Source organism: Taeniopygia guttata, chromosome 1, assembly GCF_048771995.1.
Source record: "Taeniopygia guttata chromosome 1, bTaeGut7.mat, whole genome shotgun sequence".
Classification (NCBI taxonomy): Eukaryota; Metazoa; Chordata; class Aves; order Passeriformes; family Estrildidae; genus Taeniopygia; species Taeniopygia guttata.
The window spans coordinates 61724939-61748546 of NC_133024.1; the positions used below are offsets into that span (position 1 = coordinate 61724939).

At 40.3% G+C, this 23608-nt stretch overlaps 1 protein-coding gene across 2 annotated transcripts in view; it reads left to right on the forward strand.

Moving 5' to 3' along the window:
* The first annotated feature begins 1177 nt into the window (after positions 1-1177).
* The window catches only part of RNASEH2B (ribonuclease H2 subunit B), a 39304-nt gene continuing 16873 nt past the window's right edge, over positions 1178-23608 (forward strand). The window contains exons 1-5 of one of the 2 annotated variants that reach the window (XM_030273083.4): positions 1178-1569; positions 12330-12401; positions 15328-15435; positions 17693-17769; positions 20319-20439. In XM_030273083.4, coding sequence (XP_030128943.4) covers positions 1488-1569; positions 12330-12401; positions 15328-15435; positions 17693-17769; positions 20319-20439 — 460 coding nt within the window. In that variant the 5' untranslated portion in view covers positions 1178-1487. The remainder of the gene's footprint in view (positions 1570-12329; positions 12402-15327; positions 15436-17692; positions 17770-20318; positions 20440-23608) is intronic. The other variant, XM_030273087.4, reaches the window with a different exon arrangement.

Below are 23608 nucleotides of genomic sequence, written 5' to 3' on the forward strand. Positions count from 1 at the left end.
GCTCTATTTTGGGGAATAGATGTTAGTATGTTTTTAATATTTGTTTCATATCTCTGAGATTTACAATTGAAATGTATACTTTAATACTTTTGATAACATAATATTTATTCCTAAATCTCTGGGAAGGTGGCCATCAATCCGGTCTTGTGCGGGTAAAGCCAAGTCTATGTACATATATGTACAAGTGCAAGAAAATGTGCATTTTGTGTTGTGGCTATGGCTTCTCAGTGCGATCTGGAGGTAAAGAAGCTATTTACCTATGTTGTACACATGACCCACACAGCTGGCAGGATGACAACTATGAGAGAACTGTGGCTCTGCCCTCAACCAGCCTTGTAGGACTGAGGTTCCACTGAATGGCCAAGGCTGGCAGGCACCTCTGGAGAGGGTCTAGTCCAGCACCCTTCTCAGGGCTACAGCTACGGTGGCTGCTCAGAGCAACACTCAGCCTGGTTTTTGATACTCTCCCGATAGACATGCCACAGTCATTCATGACAAGTTGCTCCGCTAAAGACACATTTTCTTATGTTTAAATGGAATTTCTTTCAGTCTGCACTGTTTGTGTCAAGCCCTGCCACAGTTAGAAAGAACTAACTACTACAGTACTGACATGTCATGAGATAGAACAAGATGTTACTGGAGAATGGGAACATACAGAGGTTGGGCAGCACTTGTCTTGGAGAAACACCCTTGTTCCAGTTCCTGGAGATGAACATAACACAGTACAGTTTAAGCACGGGAATGATGAAGCTAGGAGACAAGCCTGGACTGTAGAGGGGGATCAAGACCACCCAAGCCCTCCAAAGGCCTCTGACCCATTTCCAGAATGATCAGACTGCACTTGGTAACTAAATTACACGGAAAGTGAGAAGCATGTCTTCAGGGTGGAGAAAGCCTATCCATAAGCAGGTCCCCCTCCCAAGCCTGGGCAGAGACCCCTAGGACCGTGAGCTAGATCAATGCTGGAATCAGGACTGGTGATCTCTTTTCCTCTCTCTCTTTCTCTCTGCCCCTCTTTAACTCATCTCTTCCTTTCTCTCTTCCTTTTCAACCTACCCCTATATCCAAAACCCACTCCCGTGCTCTTACACAGTAGGTCAGGGACTAACAAAACAACTTCCGCGCCAAGCGTGCAATTCACTAATAAAACTTTCTGATTGTTTGCGGACCGCGTGACTTCTGTCGCACCTTTGGACCACGAGCCTTTAGGAACCTCGGGGGCCCCCTACTCCCTGCGGAGGGGACATCCCGCCCGCCGGAGTCCCGCGGGGCGAGGGAGAGGAGACACTTTGCCGCCGGCACTCCCTTCCGCCGCCGCTGCGCCGCCCGCTCCCCGCGGGTGCCGGGAAGGGAAAGGGGAAGAGGCGGAGCGGCGGCACAGCCCGACTCATGGCCGCGCCCCGCCGCCGCCCGGCCGCTTCCCGGCCCGCCCCGCCCGCCATGTTGCGGCGGCGGCGGGAGCGGCGGGATCGCGGGGCGCTGGGAGCATGCGGGGCGCACGGAGCGGGCCGGGCGCGGAGCGGCGTCCCGCGGGCGCGCACCCCGCGCAGTGGGTGCTCATTGCCCCAGGTAACCCGGCGGGGGCGGCTCTGCCGCAGCGCCGAGCTCCCCGCCCCGCCGGCAGGCTCGGGCAGGAGGCGGGCGATCGTCCCCGGGGCCTGGGCAGGTGCCGGGGCTGCCGCGGGCGGCCGGGCCCCGCCCGGGGGTGCTAAGGCCGCTTTGAGGCACGGCCTCTACACGAGGCCCCGCACGGTTCCTGCCCTCCCCCTCCAGGGACCCCGTTTCCCTCGCTGGATCAGTGCATTTAATTTATATCTGTCGTTAGGGTTTTGCCAAGGGCTCTTGCCGCCGGTGTCCCTGATGGGGTCTCGCTGTCCCCTCCTCGGAGCTGGCGGGCCGCCTTGCCTCCATCCCTTCATTCCCTTCCTGCAGTTTTTGAAGGAAACGGTTCAGTGCCCTAAGCCACAGCTCTCAGACAGACTCCAGTCCTAAGCCAGAGTGAGATCTGAGCTCCCGAAAGTGCAGCAGCAGAGCTCCACATGGCAGCTCTGCAGCTGCGATATCCGCTGTGTTGTGGAGGCTTCCTCTCTCCCATGCCGCTCTGAATCAGTGGAAGGATGCCATTGCTCCTTACATGTATTTCTGTCTAGTATCAGGTTTAAACAAACAGATCACAAAATGTTTAGCTGTTAAAGAGTGAAAACAGGATGTGAGTGAAACAGGGTGTGTTCAAATGCCAAGAGGAAGGAGACAGCTGTCTTTTTCTAATTTGGTTTTTAAGGAAATGCAGCCTCCATGATTATCTGTTGGCCAGCTTTGTGATGTGGTTATTTCCTAACTCGTCCATAACTGGAGAGTGTTAACAACCAAACCTGATAAAGAAGATGCGTTCTTTGGAGTAATTTAGTGAACTTTGGGTGTAGTGTGAGAAATGCTGTAAATGGCATCACTGAAGGAAAGGTATAGAAAGAACTTTGTTCAGCAAAGGTTGAAAATAAGGCAGGAACTCAATCTTGAGACATGTGCCCATAAGAAACCAGGCTTCTCTAGTTACATGGGAAACAGAAAACGCTGTTACGATTTCACTGATTCCTCTCTTCCTCTAGTTTTAACTTTTTGGTTCCACCCTTTGGTATCTGACATGCTTGATGCCTAAGGAAGGAATTTATAAAGTGAGGAATTCCTTTTTTTGATATTGACTCTATGAAGACTAGGATTTAAAGCTGAATCTTGTATCAGATGACTGGCTATGCCAACAGATGTCCATAGTGTGCAAATATTTACAAATATGCTTAGATTATGCATGAGTAGTCAGTTCTGTGCAGTAAGTTGAATTCTTCAGTAAGTGTTTGCAGGATTGGAGCCAGAGCTTGTAACTTTCATGAAGCCAGACAGTTTGTATTACCAGTTATGCCAGCACAGCTCTGACAAAATTTATATAGTACTCCAGACCTGTAAGAAAGTTTATTAAGCCTTAGTTGAACTTCAAAGCACATAGTGATTTTAAAAAACGTCTGTGGGTGATAAATTCAGAACTCCACAGCTGATGAGAGCCAGCCAAACAAAACATTTCATGATTTTAGTTTTGTTTTAACATTATTTTCAGAAAAGCTTTTTTAAATTAACATGTTACTTAGCATGTTACTTTTCAGAATTTTGCGTTTCATAACTGCTCTGTTGAATGAATCTCAGAAATTTTTCATTGGCTGTTTAGCAGCATGTGTAGTAGGAAGACCTGATTACTTTCAGGAATGAAGATGGTTGCAGTTGGATTTAGAACAAAAATGTCCTTTGATGGCAAACTTCTGTTCATATGACAATCTCTATCTTCATAATACCTGTATGGCATTATGATACATACATACCTAAAACCACTGGTACAGATAAGTGCAGGATCTGTTTCTGGGTGTGAGTTCAATGCCATTTGTTCCTGAATCTACTAAAAAAAGCTTGTCTGCTTTAATATTGAAGGTTACAAAATTACTACTGATTTCCTTGTTTAAGTACACATTTATATACTGTTATATTGCATGGACAATGAATTGCTGCTCTGCCATTCAGAGCATGTGTGATGACTGACAGGTCAAATTTCAGTTTTATTTTTGATTTTGTACTTTTTATATTGGTTTCAGTGTTCTGGAAACAGCTCAGAAGCAAGGAATCTCTTCTGTCAGGTAGAACTGAGCATGTTCTTTGTTGAAGTCATGATTCTGGCTAGAGGAACGCAGTCAGAGTGAGTTTTTTACCAATGGTGTGAACTGTTTTTAGAGGGACAGACTGTCACTTTCTGTAGCAAAATAATTCTGATTAATTCAGTCATATTTCCAGTACTGTAAAAGTTTGGTAATTAGTGGTCCTCTCATGCCTGCACATCACAGGACAGAGCTACAAACCATATGCTCAGCAGTTACTTTGCATGGTTTGTAGAGGTGAGTGAAGGTGGGGAGGGGAAGCAGGGTTGTCTGAGCCAGTCTTTGTCCTCATCAGCTCTTTTGCCACACCAAGACACTTGTGCTGTTTGGCACAGGAGCATGGCACAAAGGGGAGTCCAAGTAGGAAGGGAAAAGGAGTGCCTCAGCCATATCTGATATGACTGCTAAGCAAGTCTGCTCTTCTGGGTGAGATTGCAATTTTTACGTTTAGAGCTGGTAGCCTGCCCTTGGCCTGGTGAGAGGTCTTGTGCTGGTGTTTCTACTGATACTTGCTTTTTTCCATGAAGACAGGACGATTTGACATGCAAATACAACCATATTTTTGCTTTATTTTTGTGAGTCAAATGGTTCCTTGGTTAGAGATTGAGCCACCAAGGACAGGACAAAGAGGGAAGCCAGAAGTGGTGCGAGAGGAGTTAGGAAGTGCTGCTCAGACAGGGTGAGAAGAGGGTGGTAACCATATTAATCACTCCAGAAAGGCTGGAAGCTGCTGATGTACATTGTGCAGCCTTATTGGGGATGTGTAGTGAAAGGTTGAGAAATGGATGTGAGTGGCCAGGAGAGAAAACAGTGAACAATCAGGAAGAGGGTAGATGGAAGGATTGGTTGTTGTGGAGGAAGGTGAAAGGACAGAGAATTTGGTTGTGTTGGTAGTGGTAGAGCTGTGTATGCTGACCTTGAAATAGAGTCAGCTCTTCGGGCTGTTTCTGCAGTTGCAGATTAACTGTGTAGTGGATATACAGGCACCAGATTTAGCCTGGGGCAGGCTCGGCTCAGAACTAGCAGTTTATTAGTTCAAGTGCTGTGCCATGTTAACACATCTCTGCTGTTTCCAGAACCAGCTTTGCAGTGCAGCTGCTTTCAGACAGTGTCTGAACTAATGAGTCCTGATGGACCAAGCTGGCTCTGTGTAGACCCACTTGGGTGTTTCTGTGCTGTGCTCCATGTTCCAGGGGATTTTATTAGCTTGGCTGGAAATCTGGATGTGAGCTTGCTTTGTGCAGAGTAGTTGACGTCAATGGTTAAGAAGACCTCCTGAATCTGGAGTTCTGGAGGAATCATGGTACAGAGAGACCAAAGTGCTAACAAGTCCTGAAGAACCACAAGGCCTTTGCTGGTGGATGGCTGAGTTTCCAGATAGTGCTTTCCTGCATTTCTAGTGGAAGTTGTATCCAAACTTTTTACCTGTGAGAATGTAGAAATGCCTGTACTGTCTTTCTGTTGTTGGTCTAGCTACTGAAAAGGTACAAGAGAAAGATAGTAGCTCTTGGGGATTAAACCTTGGCTCTCTCACAGCTACAAAGTTACTAATGATGTGCTTTATCAGAGCAAATTCTGTCTGTATTTACTGAGTATCCATGTACTTTAAAAAAAATACTGCTACTTTTTAATGTGAATGTAGGAAATTTTTACCTGCCTTTTTGAACTGGGCCTGTGGAACTACCATTTTTTATGTGCTCTCTGTAAATCATCAGAGCTAGAAGTTATGTTCCTGACTGAGAAGTATTGCTGAGACTCAGCAGTATTTTAGGGCTATCTAAATCTAAAGATTTTTAATTTTAGGGCTATCTAAATCTAAAGGCAGAGTTTTGGAAAACTCTCAAATACTGTGGTAAAGTCACTGTGTCTGACATAGATGTGATCTGAGCTCTGTAGAACAAATAAATATTCTTACGCAATGGCTTCAAACCGGTCTTACCAAAATCACACTAGCTGCTTAACAAGATTGGTGTGAAGGACAGTCTCTTTTTCAGTATTCCTCAAGGATAGGTGTTATGTCAGAACTGAAACTATTTATATCCTTCACTGGTTTTAGCAAAGAGGTCAGGAATTGAAGGCAGTTTTTAAAGTGTGATGTTCCACTCTACACCTAAAGTTAAGACTGCTGTATTTAATATGTTCTGTCTTTGTCTGTATTAGGAAAATAAGTAGGGGTTAGCTGCATGCTGAAAATTATTGTCAGCCTTTATTTTTCTGAGCTAGACAAGTTTAGCTGAGCACATTTTTTCAGTCTGCTGTTTTCTTAAACAGTAAATTGATTAGCTCTTTTATTGTTTTATGGGAACTGCCATATGAATAGAACTGGAAGGGTTGCAGTGGGGGAGGGAAATTTAACAATCCTATTATTTTTAGGAATTACTTATTCAAAATAAAAGGAGCAGTTTCACATTATACTTGGCAAATTGTTTGAACAAATCTCATATATGCCAAAAGTCAAATAGAGGCAGAAATAAATGGACTGTGATGCCAAACTATGGGGCATCAGCACACATTAAATTAATCCTCCATCCTTTCAGTTGAGACTAAGGAACTTTTGTCTCCATGCAGTAACCGAGGAAGTATTTGACTTGAAAAGTCAAGTCGTGAGAGAAGGTGTCGTAGCAAAAGAAGCTGTGGAATACTTAATTTGTGAAAGTGGTTTGCTTTAAAAACAGAAGTAGACTGGTTTTGCATTAATTTTTTTTCCATCCTTGCACTTTGATACAGGCTTTCACTTAGCGTTTTTTTAAAAAATCAGTTTATCTGCTACGAAATAGATCACACTGCTGGCCTGTTAGGGTGCTTGAATCAAAAATTGTAATGAGTGTCGAAATTAAGCAAAATAATTGAACATTAATAATTTCCAGAATAATCTAGGTAAAGAACTTGGAAATAATGTTTGCAATGAACAAATATGTATTTTTTTAATACCTGAGTCAAAACATCAGAAAACCTATATAAAATAATTGCACATATTTATATACCTTTTTAATAAGGTGAATGTGAATATGCTTATTTTAGAAATTAGCACTCTGTGTGCATATTTTACTAAACCTCCCCCTAAACTGGCATTTGCATCTCCTGAACAAAGCCTTTTGCCTGCAGGTAATTTGCACTCTTTCTTACATGTCATCTACTAAAAGGCATACTGAGCTCTGCTGTGAATAAAGCAGATATAACTGGCAAGCTAAGGAGCCAGAAGGAAGCATAGCAAATAAAATAACTGAAAAGAGATGTTTTAATGTGTAACACCATCTCCCACTTCTGCCTTCTGCCATCTGGCTTGGAAGAGACCAACCTATGCCAACTTAGGCCTCTCTGCATATGGGAATAGGGCTGATTCAGCCAGTAATACAGCTGCACCAGTGCTGACCCTATAAATATTGAGAAGGGAAGTCTGTAGTTTTTATCCTTTCAAGTGATAACCAGTTCTTGAACTTCTCAAGACTGACCTCCCCTTTATTCAGCTGAAACTCGGCATGTTCTGCCAAGCGTCTTGACTTCAGTAATGGATGAATTAGCGTCCATTGCCACTAGTGAGTCCATGAACATAGGGGTTTTTTGGCTAAGAAGTGAATTGTGCCAGCATAAGGGGAAGCCAAAAGATGCTCTCAGGCTTAAGTCTTAAAATTTAGCTGTATTGCCTAGCTGTGTCTTGGAGAAAAGACCATTCAAACTGTCAAGTTTCTTTCTGAAGTTGTGGTCAAGATAGAAAACCGTACCATTTTTAGATACTGTGATTTATTTTAGAGTATTGTAAATTATGTCACACTGAACATTGTTTCTTTAGGGCACCAAATAATAAATGCCATTACCAAACTGATTATCATTCTGTCTTTTACAATGGACCTGGCCAAAGTCCCCTTACAGAAGCAAGTACTATGTACAGTCATAGAAGGAGTAAGGTGGTGAGGTAACATCAAGTTTACATAACTGACTAATAATTAAGATTATTTCCAAAAATCAAGTTTGGGCAGGTACAAACCCATACCTTCTGTGTAAGCACCTGCAAAATATTGGCTGTTTGCAGAGGGGAAATTAGCTGTTCAATGCTCCCCTGAGTATTGTGAGCCCAGGAAGCAACAATGTCGACCTGTGGGTCATCTCCTGCTTTCTCAACTCTGTAAATTCACATATGATCTGGTTTACTAATTCACGTGCGCTGTTCTAAGACACCTGTGTCACATATGGAGTAGGATATATTCTATACCATCTGCTCCTGCCGTGGGTTCTGTCTCTTGTTCCAGTGGGCTTACTGATAGGATTGAATGCTACTTAATTCTTCATTGTATACTTCTCAGCTGGATGAGTGAACTGAGCTGACTTGCTGTGGGACCATGAGCTTGCTAGTTTTGGTGGAAAAAAGCAGAAGAGGTACAAAACAAGAAGGGAGCATGGTTGGGGACCCCAGGACTGCAGTTTTCTATGGACTGTGATCTTTGGTCATTTGAAGCCATTTATTAAACTGTATCCTCAGTTGTGCATACCTGAATTCATTTATTATGCTTGCAGTTAATTACCTTGTAACATAGAAAAGTTACCAAATATTTGGGTGATACAAAGTACTGGATTCATTAATTATTTTCACTAGGCTTTTTTCAGGGCATGCTGCACAACAAAGGACATGAACAGTGAATTAAAGCCTCTTTCTTGAGGGTTGAGATTCTGAAAAGAACACAAATAAAATGTTTAATAGATCTAACCTATCTGTACCCTTAGGCTACACAGTTTAAAGTCTTCCATAAAATGTCTATTTAATGGGCTCCATCATAATGTCTCCATCTGACACACCTTTCATGCACAGTTAGAAGTTAAGAAGGGAATGGAAAAGACTTGTATAGGTGACGTATGGTTTAATATCTGTTTTTAAATGAAATCTTAACTTTATATTTCCAGACTTAAATAGTCCTTTTTCTATGCAGGGTGGTGGTGGTTGGGAAATTTGTGCTCTCAGAGGGTTTTTTCCTCTTACGCATTTGACAGATATTTACAGCCTTTTTGCTTGCTTGGCTGGCAGCTTTTTGCGTGGGAACTCCATATAACTTGATATTAGTCTGTTATATGTAGTATTCTATAAGTATTTTTTAACAAAAAGAAGGTGAATAGACCTTTCATCATCCATAACAGTTTCACAGCTCTTAGTGGGAGTTTTGCGTTGTTTTTCAATTTATTTATGTTGCTGTACCAGGTAACACTTTTTTGTTTTAATGACCAGATTCATTAGTACCTCATATCTATCCATTGTGGAAGAAATTATTGTCAGAAATCCTTTGGTTCATTTTCACTTTGTTTTGTTTATGTATTTTATAGAATTTGCCTGATTGTATGTCTGACCTCCATGATTGTATGTCTGACCTCCATGAAACACCATAATATTTTCTCCTTTTCTTCAGTGGCCTCCTGGTTTCTGCCTTCTGTCTTCCCAGGCAGTTTAAAGAGTGACTTGCTGGCTGAGATACCTCTTTGAGACAGGATTAATTGAGCCCCTCTGTACCCTTCTATCAGTTTTTTACATCATTGTAGTGTATGTTGTCCTAGGAGAAAGTCATGCTGTAATGACGCATTACATGTAAGCTGACCTGACTGTGGGCCATTGTTGGTAGAAAGTGTACTGTTCAAAAAGCTCTTACCTATCTCTCCCCAAGTATTCTTGGGGGAAAAAGTTCCTTAAGGCTGAGCTATGGGAACTACCCAAAAGAAAATAATAAGCATAGTGGCAATCATCCAGTGTTTTTCTTTAGAATTTAACAAAACAGCTCTTCCTGTATGTTACTTTTTACTGTTTATTTTCTGTAAGGTGATTTCTTATCTGGAGGTGAACCTTAAAATTGAAAAAAAATTCCTAACCCAGATTAACTCTCAGTTTTGGTAAAAAATAGCTACAGTACTTGTTTTTAAAAGTCCATGTTTACTTAGCTATAAGAGATCCTTGCTGAAATAGAAAGACTGATAAATGTAATGGCATTAAAGAAATCCAGTTACCTTTCCTGGCTAGAGTCCAGAACACAAATAAGTTAGGTTTGGACACCTAACATCAAAAATCCCTTGCTCAGCATTTTCCTAGTCATGAGGTATTTAAATTCAGATAAATAGGGCCTTCTTTGCCCTTAAGGCCATATTAATACTGCATCCAGTTTTCCAAGCAGGCATTCTCCCAATTGCCTCTTTTTTTTGTCTGCCAACTTGACATATAGTAAGCCAATCTATAACAAAAATATACTTCAGATGCCCCTGGAAATGGAGTGGAATACTGCCTACATTTTGAGGAAATTGAATGTTAAAGAAACTCAAAGAAACCACTTTTGCCTTTGCCTGGTCCTTCTCCTTGTGTGTGTGCATGTCCCTTCAGTCAAACTATTTTCCGTGGCAGCCATGGAGAGTGTGATATACACTCTGATCCCATTGCCATGAGATACTGGGACAGAAGCCTGCAACTTGGACTGTTTGTTGGGGTTTGATCCCTGCTGCCCTCTGTGCTGTGCTGGGCCCCTTGGAGCCTGAGGAGCACCAAAGAACCCCTTTGGACAGAGCTGTGCTGCTCTTCACCACGTGGGGAAGAGCTTCTGGCAGGGCCAGTAGGGGCAGACTTAGCAGAGATGGATAAATTCAGTGTGTTACTAGCAGGTTAGGAAGATAACATCTCAACCCAGTAAAGATGCAAATGTCATTAAAAACAACAAAAAATTAGGAAGGATTGTCGACTTAATTGCTGACAAGATGCAACTTCAGGCTCAGCTGGACTCATTCCCAGTGTTCATCAATCTATGCATGAAGAAAGCAGAACAAGTGAGCACTGAAAGTTCCTTTGGGGTTTTTTGTTTTGCTTTTTGTTTTAAATTTTGAAGCTCACATTTACTGTGTATATTTTAATATGTTCATGTGAAACACATCAAAGTAAACACGTGCAGTGTGTTTCTTTCACTATCATTAATCACTTCAGTGTTTTAAAAAGTAACAAAAAATACACTAATGTTAAACTGTGGTCAAGAATTGAAATATATACAGCTCTAGAAATTGGAAAGTCGCCTTTGCCAGGGCAAATGTAGCTTGACAACCATATGTTTATGTATCAGCATATGAAGAAAGTCTGGTTAGCAAATACGGACTTTTTCCATTAAAAGCCCTCAACTTGTATTGAAACATTTTGAAGTATTTTTCAGGCCGCCTGAAGACTCAGTTGAGTATTGAAGGGAAGAAAATGTCTTTCAATTCTCTGAACAACTCGGAGAATTATTACCCTTCAACACTTTTATCACTGAACACATTCGTTTTTTGTGTCCCACCTAATGTCTTTATCTGGGTAACTTCTGTTGGTGGCACAACTGAATAACAAGGAGTGGATATGAAGGTTGGAGTTATTTGGACCTTTTTCTTTTTTGCCCATGAGGTGTTAGTGAAGAGTCAAGTGTGAGAAGTCCACTTGTCCTTTTCAGATATGTTGGGGCTTTCAGGCAGGGTGGAGGACAGCTACTTTCAGTTGTTCCTACTTCCCTGTTTGCCAAAGAATTGTGTCAGCTCCCTCTTCCCAAACCTGCTGGGCACTTCTGTTCCTTTGAATAATCATGCAGTCTGCCTCTACTGCTCTTCTCTGCTTTTCTCAGCAGCACTGTAACACAAACATCAGCCTGATCTCTGTCAGTTCGTTCTCTGGGGTCTGGATACTCATTATATATGTGAAATGTTTTAGTAATTTTCCTTGCTCTGATGAATGCCTGTATGAAAGGAATTGAGGCAGAACTGGCAATTTGCAGGCTAAGAAAGATGATGCTGTCATGGTGCTCTTTACTGAGATGTGGGAAGTTGTTTTCATAAATATAAGTTAGATTTTCCCTACAAAGAGAACTTGGCTAGAATATAATTAACTGGGGATGCTTATAGATGTGTTTTTTTATACTTGAGTCAGCGTCCTCGTGGTAGCTGTTTCCTTCTTTTTTCAGTTTCACAGAAAAAGCTATGCTTTTGTGGCTCTGCTTTTTATCTTCTCTTTGTTCAAAGATACAGGAGAGAAAATAACTGTAAGTGGCTTCAGCCAGAGGTACTGCATTCTCTGAGCTTCTTTTTCTTGTGGGGGAAAGTAAATGCAGTCTTTATATTTCAAGTTTATACATAACAGATAAATAAGTGTGCATGTTTTTCACAGATATAACAACTAGAATAGGGTAATTCCTGCATAATTTGTCTTTGTGAAAGTTTTAAAGGGTAATTTCTTCCCGTGTGTATTTTACCTTTCGGACTTCCTTAATGTCCACGTTGTGCTTGGCCTAACTAACCAAAGCATTCTCATTGTCTTTGTGACTAATCAGGGCAGCATATCAGTTCATCTTACTTAACTGAGATGTCAAATTTAGGAGCTCTCTTGCCTGAAGGCTCTCTAGGGGGAAGTGGTTTTCAAAATCTAAATCATCCCCAGGTGCATATCTTTCCTGTGACAGATAGAGAGTGCCAGGAAGTCTGGAATCATAATTTAAGTGCCTTGATCAGGTAGGATGAATTTGGGCTGAGGCATACAGTTTTTAGGCAGATGTGTGTGTGTGTTTTCAAAAAGTGTCAATCCAATTAATTCTGAATGTCTTGGTGAAGCAGATGTGAAATACTTCACAATTTACAAGTTCATAAGTTTTTCCTCTCCCCCTACAGAGGCTGCTCTTGACCCCCCTAAGAAACCTGACAGCGAACCCTTGTTTACAAAACTGCGCAACCCAAGCACAGGCAAGTTCTGGAACTGTGACGTGAGCCTGTTAAAATTCTGGTTGATTTTCTCCACCACCAAAAGATTCATATTTCGCAAAGCTGAAATAATGATGATAGCTACAAGTCTTAAGTGCCAAAGATACTGCTGGTTATGCCAGACGGTTAATGCTGTGCAAACATTTAGGATTTCTTTTATAATTTTAATTGGTTGAACTGTTTATTCATCAGAAATACTGGCAGAACAAAAAAGGGGTGTAATTTAAGTTCTGTTTTGAGTGCATTAGTTTTGGGGAGCTTACAGGGTTGGGTGTTGAGTCCAAGCTTTTTTTTTTAAATCCAAATTTAGGCTTCTTAGCATTCATCTTATGCTATAAAATAAATAAAGTTAGAACATGTGATTCAGTTGTACTTACCAAGCATTGTGGATCATTTCATGTTTAAATCTAATTTTCTTTTTGTGGCCCAGGTCATGGTGTCTCATTTCTCCTTAACAGAGGATGAGGCACTTTGAATTCAAAATACATGAGAAAGATCAGCAAATGCAGGCAATACACTGACACCACCATCCCACCATTACTTTCTCTAGTCATATTGTTCTTTTTGTCAAGGATTTGTAATTATTCTATGATTAATTAAGAATTGGAGTATGTGATATTGCAACAGAACCTTGCAGTAAGGCTTTGTTAGGGTTAACATTCTGTTTGAAAAATGTTTTTCATGCTGGCTTTTTTTCCTTTGTCTGAGCTTGTTTCTTTTCTGTAGATTGAATTTTTATGGTTTTGATCTGAAATTGACTGCTTGTATTTATATGTATTTACATATATGTGTGTAACTGAGTCTTCAAATGCATTTTAGTGCCACAGTATAGGAACCATATTTGTTCTTGAAAGAGGAAATTGTCAAAAATAATAATACAGAATGTTAAATCACTTACTCATCATGATACCTGTTTCTTGATTGCTCAGATTTACAGTGGGAATATAAAGCCACATTTATTTTCCACCTGTGTTAATATTTCCTGCTGTGACATACTGCCTTTGTAGTTTTTTATGTTTTTAAAAGCATGTATGTTAATTTGTTTTTCTCTGTGTATAAAAAGATCTGTTTACCTTGTAGAATCAGAGATCTTGGGAAAGTTTTCTGGGGAAAACCTAAAGTGCAATTATCACCTGGGTGTGTTCCTTTAGAATTTACAGGACCTTATTTATAGGCCTGCATAGACTTTCAGTTATGTAGCCTGTTATAAATACAAAATCTGAAAATGGAAGAACTGAGAACACACTATTAATGTATTTTCCTTACCTTTTGGTCTAACAGATGAATTGTTGATGCCAGATACCGTATAAGTAGGCACTGAAGGACTCAGTGCACTAAGCACACTATAGAATTCATGCTAACTTTATTAAATAAAAGCATACTTCGTCCTTTATGTAGACAGGTAAAAAGAACAAAATTTCTATTCCTTACAAAGACTATAAAGTAAGATCAGACTGCAATTTGGAAGTACCACAAGAACCACCAGTGAAGCTGTGAGCAAAGCTGTCTGGGTTCTTTCTCCATCCCCTGCAGTTCCTGTCTAACAGTACTGTAGGGAACCTGTGGTAGTTGTCCTTTTAGCATAATGACATAAATTAAGGAGCTGTATTTAGGTAATAAGAAGGATCCTTTTCCCAAGATTTCATAGCTCACCACTGGATTTGGCTAGCACAATCACTGGTAGGAGTCTTAAGTTGTTCAGTCAGCACTTCTGTGAGTAGTCTGATATGGGGCTGATCAAACTGTGGTGTAGACCCTTTTTGAGGGTGCACATGGTAATGATTGAAACCTCTGCTCCCCCTTATGACTACTCATTGCTCCCCTCCTCCCCTACCCAAAAGAAAAATTATCAGAGTACTGAAATTATATCCTTAAGTGAGGTTAAACATCTGGTCAGCCTTCTGGATAAAGGGGAAAAAAAATGCATTATCAGTCATTTTTGGGAATTCATGTGTCTACCCATTTTTGCTGACCTCCCTCCACACCTGGGGGTGTCTGCAGACTGAGCAGAGCAGTGCTGATGTCAGCTTTCAGGGCTTACACTGAGACTTCTCTGAGCCAGCCCATCATCTGCAAGTTATTGCACCTTTGCAATTTATGTGCTCTGAGCAGGACAGCCCTGCTGTAGTTGTCCTTGTTTCTTGAAGATGGATTGATAACTAAGATAGAAGCAGTCCAGCCGACAGACTCAGCTGACTGCATTTCAGTGGCCCCTTCTGTAGTTGTGGCAACTTCCCATTTCAGATATGGAAAATGCCAGTCCTGTTTGCAGTGTGTTTGTCACCCTTTCATTGTAACCCAAAACTAATGTAAAATGGTAGAGCTGTGTTATGGGATGACCTAAAATAAAGCTTTTCTTTTCCTTTCCCAACTATTAAGGTTCTGATGGGTACTTCAAACCAACTTCTTCTAGCTTCCTCGTTTACTTATATATCTACGCATACAGAGTCATCACAATCTATTTTGGTGCACAAAAAAAAGAGTATTTAAAATTGTCCATGAAAGGGTTGAGACTTTTGCTCCCCTAACCCAGAGTCTGATATCCTCAAGATAAACATGATGGGAGGAGAGGGAATTCTCTTGGTTTTTACCTTTCCTCTTAACTGCAGAAAAAAGCTGATTTCTTGAGTGATTTTGATTTGGGTTTGGATCAAAGACTTTGTGTTGCAAGATGAACTATTCACACATCTTATTTATTGATTCAAATTCAGTTTCGTTTATAGAGCTGGTAAATGAACATCTGTATATAATAGTGTTTTCTGTCTGAGCTCTCTTTGTAGTGAGTTTATATAGACTGTGTGTATGTTTGTGTGTCTGTATGTATATAAGGCACATTCTTCAAACATATTGGCTATTCTTTTGATTTTTCTGAAAGCTTACAAACACAAACCAGATTTCTTTTCAACAGGGGAAGCAACCCTTTACTTATTCAATAGTGGTGCACAGCAGCTGTTTGAAGTAAAAGCTTTTCACGAGGAATGTCGTTCCTGGTTTATAGGTCAGACTGTTCAACAGGGTGAGTTGGATAATGCGTCTTTCCCCCATCTTTAACTAATGTTTGTACACAGACTTTCCCCCTTTCTTCTAGTAAATTTACAGGTGTTTTCCTAGCTGTTTGAGACATGCTGCATCATATCCCCACCTTCTGATGGACTCATTTGCCATATGGATTTAGCCAGGGCTGGGGGCTTTGTCATTTCTCTTTAAAAGGTTGCCTTTTGTAGCCTCAATTAGACAGATGTTCATTTGTCGTCTCTTGAAGGGGAAAGGAGGTGTAAGTAATTCAATTGTGTTTAAACTGAAGTGCCATAAAATAGTTAGCTTTCCTTGTCAATCACACCAGCAAGTCCTCTGTGTAAGTTAATATGTATTAATGTATTATCCTATGGGAAAGAAAAGAAAGGGCTGGAAGGCCTTAGCTAGCCAAGTGAAGTGGTGTGTTAGAGCTCTAAGCACTGGAATGTATGGTCTTGCATTCTTTAAATTGCCTCTGTAGTCCGCAGCCTAAGTGCTGGGTTCTCAGGAGTGGTCTGAAGCTGCTATTTCAGTGTCCTCTTCGAAGGCAGCTGGTCTGTACTATCCTGGACATTCTCTGATCCTGCTCACCCTTCTGAAATGAGGAGGAAGCTTGTGTAACTTGCTTGTGATGGTTTTCACAATCTATTTTCAGTAAGGATGTCATTACAGCAGTGTTTCTCTGCCAGCATGTCCACAGACCAGCATGTCCATAAGTATTAATTCAGAAGATTAAGGTATATTTGTTTTATTTCTTTCCATTAGAGAAAAGTCCATTTATAGTAATAAATAAAAGCAACCCTTCCAGACATATGCTGTCTTTAACGGTAATATCCCAAAGTGTGTGCTAACTTTTAAACATCCTCTACAGGCACATAAAGCAATGCAAGCAGTATGTCTCTGAGCTTTTCCTTTTTCTGTCTTGGGGGTGAGCCAACAGACTGGGTCTGCTCCCTGCTCCCAATTATGTCCACATTGTATTCTCTCTCTCCCTTTCTAACCTTTATTTTGGCCCTTGGGAAACAGTTGCCTTAAGAAATCATGCCCTCAGTTTTCTTTTAAAAATACAGTGGAAAAATTGTTCCTGAATGTTAGGGCTGGTGTATCTCTGAAATGGTCGGGAGAAGAACACCACAAAAAAAATTCTGTGTGTTTGCAATTAAAACAAATTATCTGGTTATCTGCAGAGAAGGGCAGAGGTTTTTATACACCTCTAGTGAATCTGAATCCTTAGAACAAACAAAAATAACTCTTCCTGGAATTTGGGTGGAAAGCATTTAAATGGAAGCTTTGAGAAAGTGGTTCTTTTTCCTCCTAATTTCAATAGCAAAGCTTTTGTGTTTGTAGGTAGTCCTGATGCTTGCTTTGCCTCACACTGAGCTTCATGTTGATAGTACATGGTAGATTGGATACCAGCTTTGCCCAAAACACATTCTTCCCACATGATCTTTTGTTAGTTTTAGGGTCACCATAATAGGATTTCCTTTTCTTTAATTATCTTAATCATGTGCTTTAAACAAAAAAAAAAAATTATTACATTTATTTGCTTTTGATTTATTAATTACTGTCAAATTGCCATCAATTATTTGGTTTGATTAGTGAATTTCCTTGATGTTACATTGTTTCCAATTATCTGCTGTTGTACAAAAGGCCTGACTAAGCCATTGTCCTGCAATGAACTCCAGATGGGCAGAGGTGTCTCTTTCAATGGGAGACCAAGTTCTTCCTCTGTGTGTAACCTTGAATACAACACACTGGGCCATATTTTCTGATCTAAGTTTATTTTGTTCCATTAGGAGACTGCAACAGATTCTCCCTTTACAAATGAAGGCAACTCTCACTTAACTAGCCTTTGAAATTCTTTCTTGTCCTGCCAGCACAGTGTTACCTTGTCCAGTGTTAGAGGTGGAGTATTGCTGAATATCTCTAGTGTACCAATCCAATTTCTGTTGCCCCCAAATCTGCCCATAGAGGGCAGCTTCAATTTTGCTGGTTTTAATACAGTCCAGAAAAAAGGCAAAACTCAGAGTACATAAAGCAGAACTCCTGAAGTGGAGTTTGTGCTTTGGTTTGGCAGGGTAGACAATTGAGTTATTTCTGGTTTTTTAATATAAAATCACAAATACAATTTTTCTGTTTGTTTTTTTAAAATATTGGGATAGTTACTAAAAAAAAAATTCACACTCCTAAAAAAAAATCCTAAAGTCACAAAAAGTCAATCTGTTGTAGAGGCTTACTTTTGGATGTCTGTCACCTAGATGGACGCCTGCTGTTTGTTACACCAATGGACCCCTTATTTCTGATACTTTACTACCTCATAAAGGCAGACAAAGAGGTAAGCCTGCTTTATTTTTCTATCTGGAATTCTCAGGAGAAAACATTATTTCTGACTTCAGTTCCGCAAAAGTTGTATTAATTTTACAAAGAGTGGCTTCCATAATAATGGAAATTTAGTTTGCTTTTAAAGCAGAATTATCTTAATACCTAGAAGTATTTTTGTTTGCATTTAGTTGGTAAATTATGTTACAAGAGTCAGCTTTCAATCTCAACAAACACTAATCACCTTTTTTAAGAGAGAAGAATCTCTTTTGTCTTTTTATGAGAGACTCTTCCACAACTGTTGAATTTAAAACGCTGACATGTCATCAGATCAAAACCTTTCTGAGTTTTTGATCAGAGCCCTTTCTGAGGCATCAATAAAATGGTTATTTTGGGAAAGAAGGAGAAAAGAAAGAAAAACTTGGATGCTGTGGAGGAGGAAGGAGGAACATTTCTGTGGAAGTTTGAACTTGAAAGGAAACAGCCACATTTGTAGAGATGCCATATCATAGAACAGCAGTGGGATGATTGAGTATCCAAATGTTGGGTAGTTAAAAAATGGCTTCATTGATTTATCATGGGTGTAGCAAAACCTCACCTAATTTCTGAGATATATCAAAAATCATAGGCAAATTTCTGATTTTTTTAATAAGCAACCTGTGAAGAAAGGGGGCACAAAATTAAATTGAAATGTTGATTTTTTTTCTTATTATTCTTCTTGTTTGTTTTTTTTTTTTTGTGGAGACAATTCACCTTATGCATCCTAAGAGTTTTTGCTCTAAAAGAATTTCTACAAGGTTGCTTGCTATTTTCTGCTTTAGATTGCAAGTGGAGAATGCAGGAGAACAGATTATTTATGGTGAAGATATAAAGTCTTCCTATACCTCTGTAATATTATGTTACTGTTCCATTGTGATTTTTTAATTATCTAAGGTATAGGGTGTGCAGATGTATTCTGTATATCGGTCAGGCTGGTCCATCAGAAGAGGTCATTCCACAGGTAGTTCAGCTTGTTCCCTGGGCACTGCACTCTGAATTCATCATTCATTTGAAAGCTTTATACCAAACTTAAATTAGGGAAGTAGTAAATCTCCTCTGTTTATGTGGAGTGGTGTTGAGATAGCCTCAGTAAAGGACAGCTACTTCTGTTGTTTCTGTTCTTAGGAAGAGTCCTGTGCTGCCCTTCACTTTTTCAGTACATTGTTTTCTAGGTTTTCTGGGCCAGGCATGATGCCACATAAATGCATAGAGCTGTTGTGGGTCCTAAAAAAGGGCCAATGCTTTCCTGCAGCACCTTGCCTATGTTAGTGTATTCTACAGTCTTGTGGCAAGGTTAGCATGAGTGCAGCACAGTCACTTTCAGCTTGAAATAATGGATATCACTGGATATGATAGAATCATCCTTTGCGCTATCCTTCAATTTTGATAGTGTGATGCAGGATTGCTTGGTGTGTCTCTGAGCAGAGCCATCTCCTGTACAGCACCTTTCTTGGCTTAAGCTCTGCGCCCATGCATGATGTAAATACAGCTATCTTGTTTTGGGACACAAAGAGGTAAGTTACCTACAAGAAAGAGCTTGTTGCAGTTTTATTTTTGTGTCTCCTAACTTCTTTTTTCCACGGCTATTGTGCCTTTTCCCTTTTAAGGAGAAGAAACCCTCTAAATACTTTCTTAGTTCTGCTTTTTGTGTGTTTGTTTGGGATTTTTTTTTCTTGTTTTTATTGTGATTTAACAATAGATGGTTACTTTTATTAAGCCTCTGAGTGTCTAGCAAGAGAATTAATTAATAATGAAAGCAGTATACTCCAAGTGGGTTTTTCATGCTGACCAGTGTAATGAGTTCAGCCTTGGCTGCAGAGAGCACACACTCTCTGAACATGAGAAGTTCACAGAGTCTTTGTACTGATGCACTAAAGGATCTTTCCAAAGGGAAGGTTGCCACTTGTGCCAAACCATGCTGAATGATTATACATTGTTTGGCAATGGCAAAATTTGTTTGATGGTTCTGTCATGTGTGGAGCTATTTAAGTTGTGCCAAAATCACTTTATATCCCTACTCTGGCCAAACTGGAATTGACTTTGCAGAGGTGAAAGGTTAATACTGTGTTCCAGAAGCTGCCCTGCTCCTTCGAGATTTATCTTTGTGGAAGGAAAAGCAAAATTTGACTGGAAGTTATGACACTGGGTTTAATCCAACAGGTTTTGGTCTAAAACACTATTGGCACACACTGACTACTGTGTCTTATGTCATCTTCCAAAAAATTCTGCTGTACTTCACATTAGTTTCTCCCTATGTTGTTTTAAATTTGGCCTTTTAAGTGCAGCATTTGAGGAGTTCAGCATTTTGCAGGTATTTACTGGTCTGAAATAAATATTTATAGCTTGCTTTGTAATCAGTTTCTGAATGTGTCATGTGTTACCATTCAAAATACGATCTTCTTTAAATCCTTTATTTTAAAACTATGGCCATTGCATGCATATATATTTATATACATATGTGTAGTGTGTATATATGTGTCTTAACATTTTAGTAATGCTTTTGTAATCCCTTTGATGTACTTTCAGCAGCAAGGAAAGTTCCAGCCACTTGATCAAGTTGTGCTAGACTCAGAATACCCTAGCTGCCCATTGCTGCTGAAGTGTGCAGATGTTAAAGAGTACATACAGCACGTAACAGAAGAAAAAGGTGAAAAAAAGGGGTGGGCGGGAGGGAGGACAAAAAAAAAATACTCAATTTGTTAGTGTCACCTCATTACAAGATATATTTAAATATTGGTTTTTGCTTTACCAAACAACCAAAGTGCTGGACACAGCTGTACTTTAAAAACAGAAGCTTAGGCTTAGAGGCTGTCATTGCAATCTTGTGAATAGAAATATGTGGATTTCAGATTATCTACTGTAACTCTGAAAATCTCATGCAGTCTTGTTGCTAGGTGTCATACAAATGATAAACCAATCAGAGCTAGCTTCTTGACATTATTGTATATGTTGTGAAGTCTCTTTGACTTTGATCAGAATTTTACATCTCTCTTAATTCTTTATTTAGTGTAGGATGGTCTGGCATGGAAGTGGTCCATTTTACTTTTTTTTCATCCTTTGTCACAAAGCATTAAAACAATAAGTAGAAAAAAGCTGGAGAGGAACGAATATGCTGCTGAGACAAAAGAACACAAATTTTCTGGCTTTGCATAATTTAGTGTTGTGGGTTTAAGCTTAGAGACATAATTGTTTTAAAATACAAAAATTGGTTGGGATACATAAGTATATGAGAGAGAAAACTCAAATGGAAAAGGTTAGCAGGCTATCAATTCTGTACATAGTTTCCTCAGCCTTTGCTCAGAATTCCCTTTGTGAGAGCTTTAATTTTATTTGAGGACAATATATGCTTTCTAGGGAAGGGACAGGAACATGACATTATTTTTGCAGGTTTGCAGGTATGCAAAACTTGCAAGACCTCAGGTTTTATTTTCAGTCCTTTAAGTAGGCTTGTTAACTCCCTGATAGGGAATGGAGATTTCCCTATGTGCACATGGAGATCTGCAGGAGAATGTACAGGAATCTTTTGCACCATCAAGTGCAAAACTAGTAAGCTGTCTGATTCTTATGCACTAGAGCTCATCCAAGGAGTTGAGGTTAAAGTTAAAAAATATATTGAAAACTACAAACATTAAGAATTTGCTTTCACAAAGCAAGCTCACCCTTATCATTGATATATATTTTAGAAGAAATATTTTGATGATCTACAAATAATGGGAAGCAGCTAAGGAAAGATGATGAAAAAATCAAATCTGCTAAGTAAATGACCAGACCTCCTTCTAGCTGTAGAGAACGTTAAGATGTTTGTGGGGGCAGAAGCTGTAAGTTTATTTAGGTGAACCAGTTTAAGTATTTTGAACTTGATATGGTGCATGTGCAATAAGGTATGGAAGTTGCATTTGAACTTCAGGTCAGGAGATGTTTCTGTTGAAAATCCTCACTTTTACAAGGGAGGAGAAAATCTAGGTAACAAGGCTGTTGTCACATTCTGTTTGGGACCGGGGTAGTTGGAATTATGTGCTTCCGTAAACACATAATTGTGGAATAATATTACTATTCCTCCTGCATTTCCAAAAGAACCTACAGAAACATCTAGTTACATTTTGTATCATTTGGACCAAACAACCTTTTTCTTTGGGTGAATTCTGACTTTCGAGAAGGCTTCTTTAGGACAGGTGCATCTGAAATGCAAAACCACTTTTGGCTTCTCATGAAGTGGCAAGTATTTCCATTAAAAAGTATTTTTAAGCTTTTAGGCAGTTGCTGTGCTTTACAACTTGTGTATCATGGGATAAGTAGCCAGGGTGAGAGAAGAGCTGTGAACAGAGTGACACAATTATTAAGGTTGGATGAAACCTTCAAGATGGTCTAATACAAGTGTCAACCTAGCATTGCCATAAGCACTCCTAAACCGTATTTCCAAGTGTCACATCCAGCCTCCTCTTGAACACTTCCAGAGACTGATTCCACCACTGACCTGGGCACTTTATTCCAAGGCCTGACCACCCTTTCAGTGAACAAATTTTTCTAATATCTAATGTGAAGATCTCCTGGTGCAACTTACAGCCGTTTCCTTTTGTCCTTTCACTTGAGACATGGCAAAAGAGACTGACCCCCACTTCAATGCAGCTCCTTTCTGTTTCTGTTCAGTGTAGAGAGCAATAAGATCCCCGCTGAGCCTCATTGAGAGTAAACACCCCCAGCACCTTCAGCTGCTCCTCATCAGACTTGTGCTCCAGACCCTTTACCAGTTCTCCTTGCCCTTCTCTGGACACACTCCAGCACCCCAATGTCCTTCTCGTAATGAGAGGCCCAGAACTTGAGGTGTGGCCTTATCAGTGCTTATTGGGACAATCACTGTCCTGGTCCTGCTGGCCACCCTATATCTGATACAGGCCAGGGTGCATTCTTGGCCTTCTTGGCCATCAGGACACACTCTGGCTCATGTACAACCACTGTTGACCAAGATCCTCTTCTGCTGAGCAGCTTTTCAGCCACTCTGCCCCCAGCCTGTAGTGCTGCAGAGGTTTGTAGTTTGTTGACCCAAGTGTAGGACCTGGCTTTTGTTCATGTTGAGCCTCATGCCATTGAGTCTTGGCTCATCAATTCAACCTTTCCAGATCCCTCTGCAGAGCCTTCCTACCCTGCAGCAGATCATCACTCCTGCCCAACTTGCTGTCATCTGTGAACTGACTGAGGAGCCTCAATCTCCCCATACAGATCATTGATAAAGATATTAGATAAAGAATTGGCCCTGGGATCACTAGTGGCTCGCTGCCAGCTGGATGTAACACTGTTCTCTGGGCCTGGCCATCCAGACTGGTTTTTACCCAGTGCAGAGTGTACCTGTCCAAGCCATGAGCTGCCAGCTTCTGTAGGACAGTGCTGGGAGAGACAGTGTCAAATGCTTTCTAGAAGTCTAGATAGACAACATCCACAGCCTTTCCCTCATCTACTAAGGAGTTCACATTATCATAATGGAGGTCAGGTTGATCACCCATCCCAGAAGGGGAAAAATGGAGCCACATCCTTTTGACTGTCATACTTGAGTCTGCGTAGGAATTTAGGACAGTGTCTGGATTATTTTTTTGAAGGGGCACTTCCTCCAAACAACAGTACAACCTTTGGGCAGTATTTATGTTCCCAAAACAAAGCTTTTTAATAAAGTGTTTGCTATAGACAAGACCTTGTGTCTTGGTCTAACTTCTGTATCCATTCTGATACTGTATTTGCAGTTATCTGTCTGGGAGCATCCTCCCATAAACTGTAATCTGTTAGACAGTAGTGAAGATGCTTTACTTCTTGGTTTTTTTCCATTT